This window comes from Solanum stenotomum, chromosome 11 (genome assembly GCF_019186545.1).
Source record: "Solanum stenotomum isolate F172 chromosome 11, ASM1918654v1, whole genome shotgun sequence".
In the NCBI taxonomy this organism is placed as follows: Eukaryota; Viridiplantae; Streptophyta; class Magnoliopsida; order Solanales; family Solanaceae; genus Solanum; species Solanum stenotomum.
In genome coordinates, this window is record NC_064292.1 from 1,761,962 (window position 1) to 1,777,550 (window position 15,589).

The 15,589-nt window shown below is 36.8% G+C and overlaps 1 protein-coding gene and 1 long non-coding RNA gene across 2 annotated transcripts in view; one reads left to right on the forward strand and one right to left on the reverse strand.

Moving 5' to 3' along the window:
* Window positions 1-1,687, forward strand: part of LOC125844279 (uncharacterized) — a 31,898-nt gene extending 30,211 nt beyond the window's left edge. The window contains exon 3 of the long non-coding RNA XR_007444134.1: window positions 1,616-1,687. This is a non-coding gene — a long non-coding RNA (uncharacterized LOC125844279). The remainder of the gene's footprint in view (window positions 1-1,615) is intronic.
* On the reverse strand, window positions 1,236-5,492 carry LOC125844251 (putative disease resistance protein At3g14460). The gene is made up of 3 exons (XM_049523531.1): window positions 5,302-5,492; window positions 4,033-5,220; window positions 1,236-3,926 (listed from the first exon to the last, which is right to left on the reverse strand). The coding sequence occupies exons 2-3, from the start codon at window positions 5,209-5,211 to the stop codon at window positions 1,236-1,238; spliced, it is 3,870 nt and encodes a 1,289-aa protein (XP_049379488.1). The 5' UTR covers window positions 5,212-5,220; window positions 5,302-5,492.
* Window positions 5,493-15,589: the final 10,097 nt, after the last annotated feature.

Consider the following 15,589-nt stretch of genomic DNA (forward strand, 5'->3'; position numbering starts at 1 on the left):
ACCTAAGTAATATATATTGTTTCATTCATGAAATTTAAGATCATTTTGAGTGTGAGAAAATTGTGTCATTTCACGGCCAAAATTTAAAGTTCTACTTACATTTTGCTGTAGACTGTGCATAGGAGTTCAATGGCTATAAATATTTTTTAGTTGTTGTAGTTAATGAGTGTAGGATTTAGTATTCGTTCTTTATTTTGGCTTGTTATTTCCATTTTTTCAAAAATATTTGCATTTACATAGTTATATTTTTAAGTTTACACTTGTATATCCAATATAACGGATATGAGTTGTGGTGTGATAGTTAAGATTTTTCTATCCTTAATTAGAATTTAGGAGCACGAGTCGTGGAATGGAAAAAATCATGTCAAGAGCGCCACCCCTTGAAATGCGCAAATCCGAATTTAGTCGGACTTCAATGTGGATACCAAGCACCGAATGAGAAAACAATATAATATATCCATCTTCAGTATTGTTGTTCAAAATCATCTAATCAAATCTCCATCAAATGACTTCAAATTATATAGAGACAATCTCTTTAGACTATTCCAACAAATCTAAACAACACTTCAAATTTCTCACACACACGGAAAAAAAGACACGATTTGAAATTCAAATCCACTTCTTCGAGCTTATTCAATCATCACGAGTTATCTTTCTAATGTGATTTTCTGCACACAAATCTTACAAAATGAGTACTCTAACCACTAGTTGAGTCCCAAACATATTTACAAATCGAGTTTGTCTACTTACAAAAGAGGCTTGCACTAGAAACATGAAATAGTATCAGCGGTATAGCCCCATCTCGAAGACTTGCCTATAACAGCAAACCTCAGTTCACTGTGGATGACATAATAGCTTTAGCGGAAAGAAAAAAAAAATAAAAAAGAACTCGTGAACAGATGTAAAAAATAGCAGCAACACCTTAGAAGCACTTCTTGTGGACAATGGATGGACCAGATTTGTCGTACTCGCCCTTCAAAATCCACAGCTGATTAAGCACAAAACATGTTCAAGTTAGCAACAAGACAGTTCAAATTAAAGTTTAAAATTGCAAAAGTATATGCAAGAGAAGATATCTGAAGATATTTTGGGATAAACGTGCAACGCATGTTTTCAGAACTAGTGATTAAAAATGAAAAGAATTAACAAAAAAGCAAACTGAAGTAAATGGAAATAAAAAGCTTCCAAGGGAAAAGAATAGCTTACATCTATTGAAGAGCCATTCGTTTTAATCATCACATGCATTCATCATCGATGTTTATGATGGGCAATTGAGCAATATTTGGCCAGTATTCTCCCTTGTCAAATTCTAGTAGTGGTCTGAGCAATGGACATTTGGAAATATATAGTTTAGAGAGGGAAGAGGGCATCCCTTTTACTGGAAGAGATTGGAGCTTAGGGCAATTATAGATGGTCAGCTGAGAGAGGGAGGAGGGCAGTGCTGATTCAGGAAGTGATTGGAGATTAGGGCAATCGATGATGGTCAGCTGAGAGAGGGAGGAGGGCAGTGCTGATTCAGGAAGTGATTGGAGATTAGGGAAATTCCTGATTTCTAGACTTTGAAGCGAAGTGAGGTGCGAAAACTGGTCTTGTTCCAGCATTGACTGAATTTGAGGTAAATTACCCATAATAAAAAGATGTTGAAGAGAGGTGAGGCTTTTGAGATGTTGGCTGCTTAATGTTTTCAGATCGTATACCTCAAGTGTTTGAATAGAGGAAGGCAACTCCCAATTCTCACCACCAACAATCTCTTCGTCACTGCCATCATGACAGATCACTAACTCTGTGAGACAGGAGAGTCTCTGTAAACGCCACTCCTTTCGGCCATTCACCAGTTTCTTGCACGCGCTGATCACAAGGAGTTGTAAATTGAAGGGCAATCCTCCTTCAGGAAAGGACTCTATTTCTGGACAATTAGAAAGATACAGTTCCTTAAGAGATGGAAGGAGTTCCTGCATACGTTCTGGCAGACACTTCAGCTTCTTACTGCCCTCAATACACAGTGCCGTCATCTGGGTCCCCCCACATGCCACCGAAAGTATTTCAACATTCTCACAATCCCACATATCGAGACTTTCAGTGGCAGTAGGAATCAAAAACCTAGTAAGGTTGTGGCAATTCACTACATTCAATCTGCGTGATCTTGGGAGCAACTCAGGTGATATATCATCTATACAATCACATTCTTTCAGACTCAAAACCTCCAGAAACATCTCACCAACTGACACCTCCAATTTCAATTTCTTGCAACCAGATATCTCTATTATCTTCAAGGTAGTGGGCAGTATGCTAAAAGGAAAGGAGGTAACAGAGTTACAATCCCTAATATCTAATTCCTCAATCTCCTTCGTTCCCTCAAGTTGGGATCTAAACACTTGAGCATCATCAAAAACCTTTGGACAACCAATAACTTCAAACCTTTTTAAACATGAAAGTTGGATGGGTGTCTCCAGACTGAGTTCAGGGCAATTTATAATTTTAAGCTTCTCAAGTGTAGCGAACTCTCCACTTCCTAGTACGTGCCATTGCTTCCACACCGGCATATCTTCAAATCTAAGCTCCACAAGAAAGTTAAAAGGCTTTTTGGAGGACAAACTACCATAGAATTCTTCTGACACCTCTGTTATTCCATGCATCCCTCTAATCGAAAGGAATTTCAAACAAGGGAGTTGTCCTAGTGATGGCAAGGAAGAACAGTTCTTACAGTTATCAACAGACAACTGTACTAGCTTAAGAAACAAAGGATCAGCTAGCCAATTTGGAAATTTTGTCCCTCTATATCCAGTGATTTCAACTTCTTTTATGTTTTTATGTGGGCTAAGCTCATCAAGAATGTCTCTTTCAGTTTGTGAATTGTCGGCACTACTACTTTCACTCCATTCCAGTGATAACTTGTCAACATGATTCTTCTCCCTCATCTTTGCCTTCACAGCTTCCCTTCTATCAACCACATTTTGCAACTCTACAACAGATAGAGATCCATACAAGTTCTGTGCTTCACCCAAATCTTCCATTCCCCAACCACTTAGAAGAAACTTGGCTCCAACTAACACTTGGAGGCTTTTCAACTTGCTCAGATGTAGTGGCATCTTCAAGAGATGAGTGTTGCTTATGTCAAGATGATGCAAGTTAATCAACTTCTCCATCTGCAGCGGTAGCTCCTCAAGATAATCACAAGATGACAGGAGAAGTGTCTCTAAGTTATACAACACACAAATGGAATCTGGCAACCTTTTAATCTCTGTCTGAGAAATATCCAAAAATCTGAGGAGCTTTAATTTGATAAACAAGTCATTTGGCAACTCCTCAATCTTGTAATGAGACAATGATAGTACCCTCAAGGATCTTAGTCTTGGCAATATGCTATGCAACACCCTCTTGCTTAGAGGGTGATAACAATAATTGACAGTACTAATACATGTCGGAAGCAATGTCCTCAGCTGCTCCAATTTGTAGAGGGGTGTCAACTTCTCAAAGTCACCACCTCGTCCCATTGAATAAGATAAGTGCCGACTTTTTTCCAACATATCAGATCCTTTGCTCTCTTCCAACCTGATACAAAGTTTTGAAGATGCAATTTGGGCTAAATCATTGACAAGGTCATGCATTAAGAATAGTTCCTCTATGTTTCTTTTAGAAGGATTTGGGACCTTTTCGAATAATGATCTTGATCTCAATTCGAGAAAGTACTGGTTGCCTGAATCTTGAATTATCTGATCGTCCTTTGGTACGATACCATTAGCAATCCACAGATGAATAACTTGTTCTTTCCTAAATGGATAATCTTTAGGAAATATTGCACAATAGGAAAAACATCGCTTTAAATGTACGGGAAGATCATTGTAGCTCAACATCAGCGCTGGTAATATGTCATTGTCTGGCAGCTCCCATATTTCACTTCTCAAAATACGTTTCCACTCTTCAACCTCTGATTTGGAGCGTAACANTGTAGCTCAACATCAGCGCTGGCAATATGTCATTGTCTGGCAGCTCCCATATTTCATTTCTCAAAATACGTTTCCACTCTTCAACCTCTGATTTGGAGCGTAACATGCCAGCGAGCGTCTTCAGAGCTAAGGGCAGTCCTTTGCACTTATCTGCAATTTGTTTACCGACCTCTTCAAGTTCCGGATGTCCCATAGGATCCATGTTTTCAAATGCATGCCTTTTAAATAAAGACCAAGAGGCTTCAGTAGACAAATTGTCCATGCTAACTTTCTTATTTCCCATCATCAAGGCAACACTCTCTTTGCGTGTCGTCACAATGATCTTACTTCCTATATCTCCTTGTACAAAAACATTTTTCAATTCAACCCACTTATTATAGTTGTTATTCCACACATCATCCAAAACAATAAGGAACTTCTTTCCCTTCAAACTTTCCTTCAATTTGACTTGAAGCTGATTAAGATTGTTGTGGACATCCTTTGAGTCAAATTTGCCAATTTCTTGAAGTAACCCTTTCGTTATTCTCAAAGCATCATGTGGCTCAGAAACACAATACCAAGCTTTCAAACCAAAATGGTTCTTCACCCTCTCATCATTGTAAACCGCTTTAGCAAGTGTTGTCTTACCCAGGCCGCCCATTCCAACAATAGGAACTACAGCCAGATTTTTTCCCTTTGTATCCTTAGACAATAAACGTCCAATCAAATTCTCTATTTCATTCTGCCTTCCAATGATACCAACATCATCAACCAAAGAAGTTGAAGGTGTTCTAGTTTCTTGTTTCGTCGAAACAAAATGCTCCTTTAAGCCAAGGCGACCAATTTGCTTTTCCAACACCTCCAGTTTTTTAATAGTGTCTTCCAACTTCTTCTTTATGTTAAGAAAGAAATCATCACTCAAGCACAGGTTGAGATCACTTACTTGCTTGTTGCTTGTTTCTGCAACAATTTGATGCTGGCCTTCCACCTTAAGCCTCAAAGCTTCATAATTGACTTCTTCTATCAAGTTTTCGGCACTTTCCACCGCACTCTGAAGCTTATTTAACCACTGGCTCACAAATTGATTTGATGCTTTCTTATTCTCTGCATCACTTAGCACAATTTGAAGACCAAGCAAAATGTCCCCCAGCTTCTCAAAGAGCTGAACATCATCTGTATGCTTCCGAAACATGTTGAGCAGATCACCGTTAGGAGCAAGCCTATCAAAGAGAACATTCAAAGCTGAAGAGAGAAATGCACCACCAACTGCTAACCCAATCTCCATTTCTGAAATCTGCAAGCAAAACAAGGAAACACAAAATTATTTTTAGAAGATAAATGTTCAAACTTCAATTACTTAACAACTTTATTTTACCTGTTGAATGCCAAGAGCTAAGAGTGATATGTAATCAAGAATGATTTCTCTCCCTCTCTTTTGCTTGTAATTGGTATAACTATGTTTTATCTACAGTCTGCAGCTCACAGCCACAGAAAAAAAAGAGTAGCAAAAAATTATGGAGTCTGCCAGTCTGGAATTCAATAATTGAAGCAAGAGAGGAAGGGTACTTAGGGTGGGGCACTCCAAAGAATATTGTGGTGTTCTATCATAAGGTTTTCTAAAGAAATATCATATAAATTGGAACAATTTTTGTTTTGAAATTTTAACCTATGTGTGTTGATAATTTACAGTTTGCTTATGGAGTGTAAATGAAGTATGGATATAATACCAAAGCTAAATCGATTCTCCAAAAAATATAACACATTAGGAAAAAAGCCTTCATAGTAAAAGTTACCTATGTTGCTTGGATTCTTCAAAAATATCTTTGGGTATGTATCTGATCCTCCAAAAGCTTTGCATTTTTTAAGATCCAACACCTGTTATGTTGTAATTTTACTATCTTTAGAAAAATCACTTTTTTGAAATGTTCTAAGTATAGAACAATTTGAGAAAAAATACTTAGAAAAGAGTCGTCACTTAATTTTTTAAAGAAATAAGAAAACTTAATTTAAAAAGATTTTAACAGATAAATCTTTATAAATTTAGAGAAAATGGGTAAGAGGTTTTCATTTACAATTCAAGAAGTTTTTAAACCATTTGAAGTGTCTGCTAACATGCGGTTATCCTACGACTTATATTAAATATATTTTGAATATTTTTAGGAAAATGATTATAAAAATAATTTACAATATTCGATTAACTTTGAGAAAATAGTTAAATAATAAACATTTTTTTATTTTTGGAAAGGGAAACCTTAATTAAAGTATCTTAATTTAAATACAAATGATTAGGATTTTAACTAAATTAATTAGAAATTATATGAATCATTTTAGAAAACCATTTTAAATTAATGGAAAAATAAGTAAAAAGGTTCGGTCTTAATATATTTAATAAAAAGTATAAGAGTTGATAAAAATGATTTATATTAAAATAAACTAACATAAAGAATATGGTCCGTCTTTTGGGAATTTAATTAAGTCAAACCAAATTAAATAAAAGGGTTAGAGTTAAACAAATCAAATAAATAAATGCAATCAAATAAGTAAAGAGGTAATGGACTTGGGCCCATGTTAGCCTTTTCAGGCTGCTAATACTGTTGAATCATTTTGGGTTTTGGCCCAATTCTTCAATTCATGAGTTTAGCCCCTTTTATTGTGTATATTCACTGTATACACTCAGCGTATATCAGTGTATATCAACGTGTATATCATCCCTTTCCCTGCATTTTTTCTTCCGAAAGCTGCATATTTGCTTCCCTTTCAACTTTGTTGGATCGACGAGGCAAACTCGAACTTAAACCCGAGGATATGCAAAGAGGGAGTCCAAAACGGACTCAAATGGAGTTTAAAATGAACTCGGACGAGGAGGTTCATGCACAAAAGGAGATAAAAGTTAATGACTGATCAAGATAAGACTTTACCAACATTAAACAATTTTATTTGGATGTAACAACAATCTTCTCATTTGATAATAAATAAACACGCCCGAATTATTTATAATAATACACATGTATTCTTAGCAAAATAAGCAACTAGTAATTCTGAAGAAAACATGAGTACTAACAATTAAAATTAATTTCACTAACATGAAGTGATAAAGTACCAATAGTAAGACTAATGACCATTACTAGTGTTGAAACAAACCTAAACCAACAAGATATGTCCAGGAGATAAAAATTGGCCAAAACAGTGAGAAAAATAAAAAATAAAAATACTATCATTATACAAGCTATTGCGACGATAAACAACCAATATATATATTAAGCAGCAAACAATACTAGATATGAGCATTGAAATGATACTAGTCTAATGCCGACTTGACTCTAATGAAAGAAAATGACATATTAAATAATTATGAGAGACATTTAGTGTCATTGGGATTCAAACAAACTTGACAACGTCTTAGATACATAAGCTTAAACCTACAAGCTAAAACAATATCTTATCCAACATGTTCAAAGTTACTGGAAGAGCTCAAGTGCTAAACATGATTATAACACTATTTTTATTTTAATACTCTAAACCAACTATGTACTAATCTTACTGCATAGTGAATTTTAACTCTTAGTGAAGAAAACTAGGACTAGAAATCATCATTAGGATTTTTTATTTTTATTTTTAATTTAATGTCTCATTTGATCATTGATGTGCAAAAAGTTACAATTTTGAGTTTGGCATTCCAAACTTTGTACATGATCATTGAGAAGAGACTAGAGCTCTAGAGACTAACAAAATAAGGAAATTATACACAATTCAAGGTGGATCATACACAAAATGAGAAGGTTTAATTTTAATCTGTCTAAAGGATGGGAGACTCCATTTGTCCATATTGATTAGCCCTCGAATGTTGCTGGGGAGATTAGAGAAGAGGGTGAAGACCTTGATTTCCTCAATTTTGTGACTTAGCGAGGCTAATGCATCAGCTGGCTTGTTAGCCTCTCTAAAACAGTGTACGATACTAAATTTATGGTCCTCAATCATCTTTTGAATCTCCTGTACCTGGTTGCTGATTTTCCAAGGAGGTTTCCACTCTCTTTTTACAGTTTTGGATAAAAGTAAGGAATCTGTTTCTCCAATAGCCATCTCTATGCCTTTGCTAGCGCACCATTGAAGACCATAAAGTAATGCTTCTGCTTCCGCCGTGTTGCTCGTGCCATTGCCCAGAGGGATGGAGTAGGCAAAGATGAAGTCTCCATTTTGGTCTCTTATTATTCCCCCACCTCCACTTTGACCGTTAGAGCAACTTCCATCACTGTTTAATTTTACTCGTAGCGGAGGGGGTTTGATCCATGTTATCGGTATGCTAGTCATTTGTTGGATATTTGCTTCACTAGCTTTGCATATGCTCCTCCAGGTTCCCCCTATATTTATTTTATTGAATTGTTTCTGGGTCACCTGCAAAATGAAGTTAACAATATTAGAGTTGGTTTTGTATCTAGAGGGTCTAGTTCCTTCAAACTTATTACAACATCTTGATTTCCAAAGTTCCCAACAAATAACTTGAGGAAGAATTTTAACGATGTAGTCGGAGATAGGATTGATGGATTTGTAATTCCACCAGCTAAGGAGAATCATTTTGAGATTATTTTCATTGATTCCTATGCCCAGCGGACCAGCAAAGTATCTCCAGATACTCTTTGCGAAGTCACCTTCACAAAAGAGGTGTTGCACATCTTCTAAATCAATTCTAGCATGAGAAGTAGTGCAGCAGTAACAATTGGGTTCGAGGGTAATGCCCATCCGTGCCACTCGATCATCAGTTGAGAGCTTATTAGTAACGGCTCTCCACACTAGAAAAGCCATTTTAAAAGGAATTTCTTTTCTCCAAAGTTTGCCATAGAAGTTGTTGACTTCTTTTTTTTGCCTTAAGTTATCCCAAGTAGACGCAGAGGAGAATTGCCCTGAGTTGGATAGTTTCCAGATGGCCCTGTCATTCTTGTTTTCATCTAACGTAATATCTATGGAGTAGAGTTTGTCCTTGATCTCATTAGTAGGCTTGGAGGTGAAGATATCCCAATTCCAAGTTCTTCTATTGAGGACTTCTCTAAGGTTTACGTCTGGAGGGGTAAAATCCACTGGCATGTGCTTGTATATAGGCCCCCATGAGCACCACTTATCATACCAAAAGGAGACCTCTCCTTTGCCAATTTTCCACTCTATATGAGACTCCATCTCATCTTTGATGTCGCAGATCGCTTTCCAATTCTGAGAATCTCTTTTTTTCCAAGAAGCATTTAAAGGGTGAGAATTATGACAATATTTGGCTAACATAAAAGAGCTCCAAAGGGATTTGGAAGTTCTGATATTCCACCACTGTTTAGCTCTAAAAGCTTTGCTAGAATCAGTGATGCTTCTAAAGTTAGCTCCTCCTTCAATATAAGGATAGCATAGACTATTCCATGATGCCCAATGGTATCTTCCAGCATTTTCCTGCCCTGACCAGAAGAATCTAGCCACAAATTTCTCTATAAGATCCAACGTACCTTTCGGTGGGTTAACAGCAATCAAAAGATGGACAGGTAGTGCCAGGAGCACGTGTTTAATGATGATAGCTCTACCTCCCATTGAAATTAGTTTAGTATGCCAACCCCTGATCTTACCAATTATGTTGTTCACAATGTCAGAATAATACTCAATTTTTTTCTTCCCTGTGGTTAGAGGGCACCCTAAGTATTTAATGGGGAATTTTTGGTATCGCATCCTTGTGATTTTGCTCATTCTGTTGATAACGACTTGCTTGGTGTTGGGGCTCATTGAGATGCAACTCTTATTTTTGTTAATGAGCTGCCCAGACACCTTTTCATAGATGGCTAAGGTGTTGAGGACCCTTCTCATGCTTCTTATGCTTCCGTTGCAGAAAATAATGGTATCATCTGCAAATGAGAGATGATTGACATTAGGACAATGGTTATTCATATAAAAAGAGGTGTACCCAACAGAATTGTATAGATTATTCATCAATTTAGAAAGAAATTCTGCAGTAAGAATAAAAAGAGATGGATAGAGTGGATCCCCTTGTCTTAGACCCCTCTCTGACTGAAAGAATCCATGTCTTTTCCCGTTAACTAGAACAGAGTACCAATTGTGAGATATGTAATTATGAATCAGGTTTGTCCACTGTTCTCCAAAGCCTAGTTTCCGGAGGATCCTCTTCAAGTATTCCCAAGACACTCTATCGTAAGCTTTTGTCATGTCGAGTTTCATCACCACATTGCCACCCCTGTTAGGTTTGTTGATATCACTGATGATTTCTTGAGCCAGCAAAATGTTTTCCGAGATAGATCTTCCTTTTATGAAACCACTTTGGTTCTTGGAGATGATCCTAGGAAGGATGCTAGAAAGTCTGTTGTTAAGCATTTTGGAAATAATTTTAGAAAACACATTACAAAGGCTAATGGGTCTAAAATCTGAAAAGCTTTGAGGGTGATCAATCTTGGGAATCATAACAATGCAGGTGTGGCTATAGAACTTGGTGAGGGTGGCTCCTTTGAAAAAAGAAATTATAGCATTATGGACATCGAGAGAAATAATACTCCAACACTTATGGTAGAACATTCCACTCAATCCATCAGGCCCAGGCAAGCTGTTAGGATCAATAGAGAAAACAGTATCTGTCACTTCCTTGAGCTCAGGGAAGGCATTAATCATAAGGTTATCTTGCTCTGAGATGCAGCTATCAACACAATCTAGGGAACTGAAATCAGTATTGGTAAAATCTTGAGCATACAGGTTCCGATAGTAATTCACCGCTCCATTTGCTATAGCATCAGTGTCTTCCAGCCAGTTATCATTATCATCTTGGATTCTTCTGATATTCAACCTCCTTCTTTTATCTTTAATGGTAGCATGGAAATAGGCTGTGTTAGCATCTCCTTCATTGAACCATTTAACTCTAGCTTTTTGGCTTAGAATGGAATCCTGAATCTTAAGATATCTGGTAAAAATAGCTTTATGCTTGGAGAGTTCACATCTGTTCTCAGGAGAATTATCGGTAATACATTTCTCCTCTAAGTCTCTGATTAGTTTTTCCAACCTCTTAGGTTCTTCATAAATATCCCCAAACGTCTCTCTCGACCATCCACTAAGAGTTTTAGTGGTGTTCTTGATTTTCTGTTGAAGAATGTAAAGAGGGTTACCTTGGATGGTGATATTCCAGTTGTTCCGAACAGTTTGTAGAAAATTAGGGTGGTCAGCCCAAAAGTTTAAAAACTTGAAATACTTAATACCTTGAGATTGGTCCTGCAAATGATCTACAAGCAGAGGAGCATGATCCGAGCAGGTTCTAGAGAGGTGGATAACAGAGGTGTTATTAAGGTTGTCAAACCAACTATCATTATAGACAAGCCTATCAAGTCTCTTCCAGATGGTATGAGGAGGATCTCTATGATCGCACCACGTAACTTTCGGACCTGTGAAACCAGCATCCTGTAGCCCACACTCATTTAAACAATCAATAAAATCTGTGCTTTCCTCCAACCTGTGAGGTCTACCTCCAATTTTTTCCTCTCTGGTAGAAATAACATTAAAATCGCCAATGACTCCCCAAAGATCATGGATATTGGCTGCCATAGTTCTAATATCAGCCCACAATTCTCTCTTCAGCACTTCCGAGCATTTTGCATAAACAACCGAGAGATAGAAAGAAGTGCAGCTGTTATGATCCACTTTAATATGGACATGTTGTTCCTTATCTTGGAGGATGGTAATGTTAATGTCGTTGGTCCACATAAGCCAAATTTTGTTAGAACAATTGTAGAAAGCTCGGTTCATACCCATTTTCCTTTTGAATTTGTCAATCTTACTATTGTCTACCTTCGGTTCTTGGAGGCAGATAAGAGGAAGCTGATATTGGTTTTTGAGAGTTTGGAGTCTCTCAATAGAACCTTTGGACCCTATACCTCTAATATTCCAGGAGAGAATCTTAACCATCGGAAACAGTAGGATTGGGGTTGTTTTTCTCCTCCATAGAGGATAACTGAGTGGAGTTACTAAAGAATTGACTTCCTCCAATTTGGTCTTGATTTCTTGGGGATAGATTGTTATACTGGGCTATTTTATGTTGCCCTTGGTTTATCTTACTATGATTCGTGTCTGTCTGCTTCCCACTGGTGCTTCCTCTTATGAGTTCATCATCAGAAAAAGAGGTTTCCATATCTTCTTCCTGGTATTTTTTAGTCATCTCTTGTGGTTGTTTTGGCTTGTCCCCTAGGGTCATGATCAGATCATGCGGTTGTTCCTTTATTGCATCCGGTGGATCTGGTTCCAACACTTGTTCTCTTATATTATCATCTTCCGTGTGGTTGGCCCCACTAGGTAGATTGATAGGGATCCAAGCTACGGTCTTATCAACTTTATTATGCTGCCCTTCTCCTTCCAAAAACACTCCAGTAGGTATGGTGATTTTGCTTTCAAACCTTTGCTTTTTGCCTAGGAGAATTTTTATGGGATTGCCTACATTGGGTTTTGAGAATTCATCATTTTCTTGAACATGTTTCACCACATTCTCTTGAGAAGTTTGGTTATCCTTTATGTTGTGTCTGATTCTGAGGTTATGACGATGTCTTATAGTTTTCTCGCTCTGTCTTTCCTTTGTCTTAGTGGCTTGAGCTTTGTCCCATCTGGTATTCTCAGCTTCAGTAATAGTGATCTGCAACTTGTTTTGGTTTTGTCCTTCTCCAGATCCCCCTTCTTTTATGTCCATATTCACCTCCATGTCTAAGTCAGTTAGTTTGTTGAAGGCGTTGCTATTTTGTTTATCGCATATGTTGACCCCTGTAGTCTATTTCTTTTCCACATTGTCGCCTGAGGACGTTGATGATATGAGTCTCTTGTCATTGATTTTCCCTCTATTCTTCTTATTTTCCACCTTTTGCCATGCTTCAGTTCGAGTATTTTCTATATCTTCCATGTTTACAGCAGTGTTCATCAACCTCTGTTCTTTCCCTTGTTGTACAGGCCCCTGCTTGTTGCTCCCCGAGGTTGTGGCTTCCACATGGATAGCTTGAATTTCCCTTTTGTTGGGTTGATACTCCTTTCTGATTTCCATTTGGCTTTGAAGTTTCTCGTATTCTGCTTGTCTGTTAATTTGGTTTCCTCCTTGAGGGTCAAGAATAGTTCTCTTGCATTTCTCTTGGGAGTGATCTTGGGTTCTGCAAAATTGACAAAAGGTAGGCAGTGTTTCGTAATCAATCTTTTGGTTAAAGGTATCGACTTGTCCTTTGGAATTCTTTTTGACCACTTGAATATTGGTGAACAGAGGTTTCAGAAGATCAATTTCCACACGGAGTTTGGCCGTGGTTGGTCGGGTCTTGGACTGGGTGGCTTTGTCCATTACAATGGGTTTACCAATTGGTTCAACTATACGACACAAAGCGGCCCATTCGTAATAATGCCACGGGAGGTCCGGAAGATTAATCCACACTGGAGCAAGAGTAGATGAAGCATTAGGCTTAAAATCAGTGGTCCATCTTTGAATTGCCATATTGTTATCTTCTCCCAACTGGATGAAATTGTAAGAAATTATGGTGTTGTAGTCTTCTTCATTTTCCACATCGATGAAGACATGTTTTCTATCTTTTGCCCCAATTTTAACATGTCCTTTTGTCGGGACAATTTTGGCAAAGTCAGCCCGGATTTGGTCGATTTGGGGTCTGCTTCGTTCAAACTTCCCTATCAGCGTCCACCTGCATGTCTCCGCAAGCATATCATGTTCTTCTTTAGTGAAAGTGACCACTGGTTTCCCTTTGAGGATCTCATGCTTCCTTGGTAGGAGTTTAATCTTGTTGTTCTCATAACCCTGAACTCTTCCTCCCAAAGCACCTTTATAATGCATATTACCAGAAGTGGGACTTTGGATCTGGTTAAAAAGGGTCTTATTGATGTTGTTAAAGATTTGGGAGTTTGTAGCAAGAGGAGGGAAGTTGTTAAAGTCAGGTGGATCTGGCGGTCTGTTTGCCGACGGAGCAGATCGATTAATGTTGAAGCTCATCCTGAGCTCCGTCAAAATTAACCGTTATCAGTGAAATTGCCGTTGAAGAAATAGAGAGTAAAGTTAGAGAGAGAAAGTTTTAGATGAGAATTTGAATTTTTGCATCATTAGGATTAAACTAAAAAAAAAATCAAAGAACGGAAAAGATAATACCTTCTTCGGGGCAGCAAACCAGGACGACGAGCTTGACCATGAAGAGTTTTCACCACTGTTACTTGTTTCCGATGAGCTCCAGAGTGCAAAAAAAAAAGAGAAAAAAAAACTTCGAATTTCAGGATAAAAACTGAAAGTTGCTCTCTTTTAGATGATGAATCCTTGGGGATTTTTTATGTGCTTTTTTTTTGGGTCCTCCTCCAAATGACACCAATACCATGTATTTATACCAAAAATAAAGGCTTGAATTCAAATAGTCATTTGAGCGGGAGATGAGAGATTGAATGAAAATAATGGAGGAGAAAACGAGTAAGAGAAGAACATGCCCCCAAAAATCCGGATTCGATGTGATATCTTCCGATTCGGATTAGATTTGGGTGAGATTTTACCTAAGCCAAAGTCAACAAATCTAACCCAAAGTCTACAATCTTTGAAATTTAGAGGGAGGCACTTTCAATGGTGAAAAAATTAGGGTTATTGGTATTGACTTTTGCGCTTTGGAGAAAGAAGGGCAGAGGGGCATGTCTTTGGTTGAAAAAGAACAAAAAGAAAGGAACGTGGGAGAGTATGCAATCATATGAATATTTGCAGATGTGCAAGAATTAAAAGGATGGCCCATTATATTTAAAATTTGACCACTTAGTTTCTATTCTAATCAAATTAGATTTATTTATGACCAAGTTGAATCAAATAACTAATTCGGCCAAAATTAAAATAAGATGAATAATTATCGATTAATTATTTGAGCCTCTTAATTTAAACAAGATAAAATAATTATCAAGACTTATTCATTACTTAAAATAGAGAACTAATTATACAAAATTATAAAATTCACTAATTCAAAGAAATAAATGCGTAATTATGATAAACATTATTTTTAGGCTATTTATTAAATATTTATATAAAAGACAAAAATTATATAAACCAACATGTAAAATTATATAATTATTTCTGAAAAATACTAACCAAAAACTAATTAGAAAGAGATTTTAAAATATATATCTTTTTAGAATTTTTTAAAGATGATTATTTCAAATTGTTTGAAATTGAAGAAGCTTGATAGTTAACTCGAATTGCATAGGGTCAAAATTGGGTGTCAACAAGTCCGATAATACCTTTGAAGGGTCTTAGCAACATAGGTGACAACATTGGAAAAATTTACTATAATGCACTATATATGTTATGTTTGAAGCTGATAGATTAGATTGAAATACTGGATTGTAAATATACCTTTCATTTTCTAAAGAAAATATCTCTCCTATATGCACTCAACAAATAGTTGTTACCTCAGAAAGTCACTTTATTTGTTTCTTTGTCTAAAGAAAAAACTTTTTGAATATTTTTTTATAAATATCAAATACCATACCGAATACCAAACTTGAAAAGCGTAATAACTAAGAGATAAGTCTCTAAAATTGTGATGACATAAAAAGTTGACGTCACAAAATGGTCATTACAAAGCAAACTGATTATAAGCTGAAGTGAAATCCTAAAAATTAGTCCAGCACTGAGGCAAATGACTCTA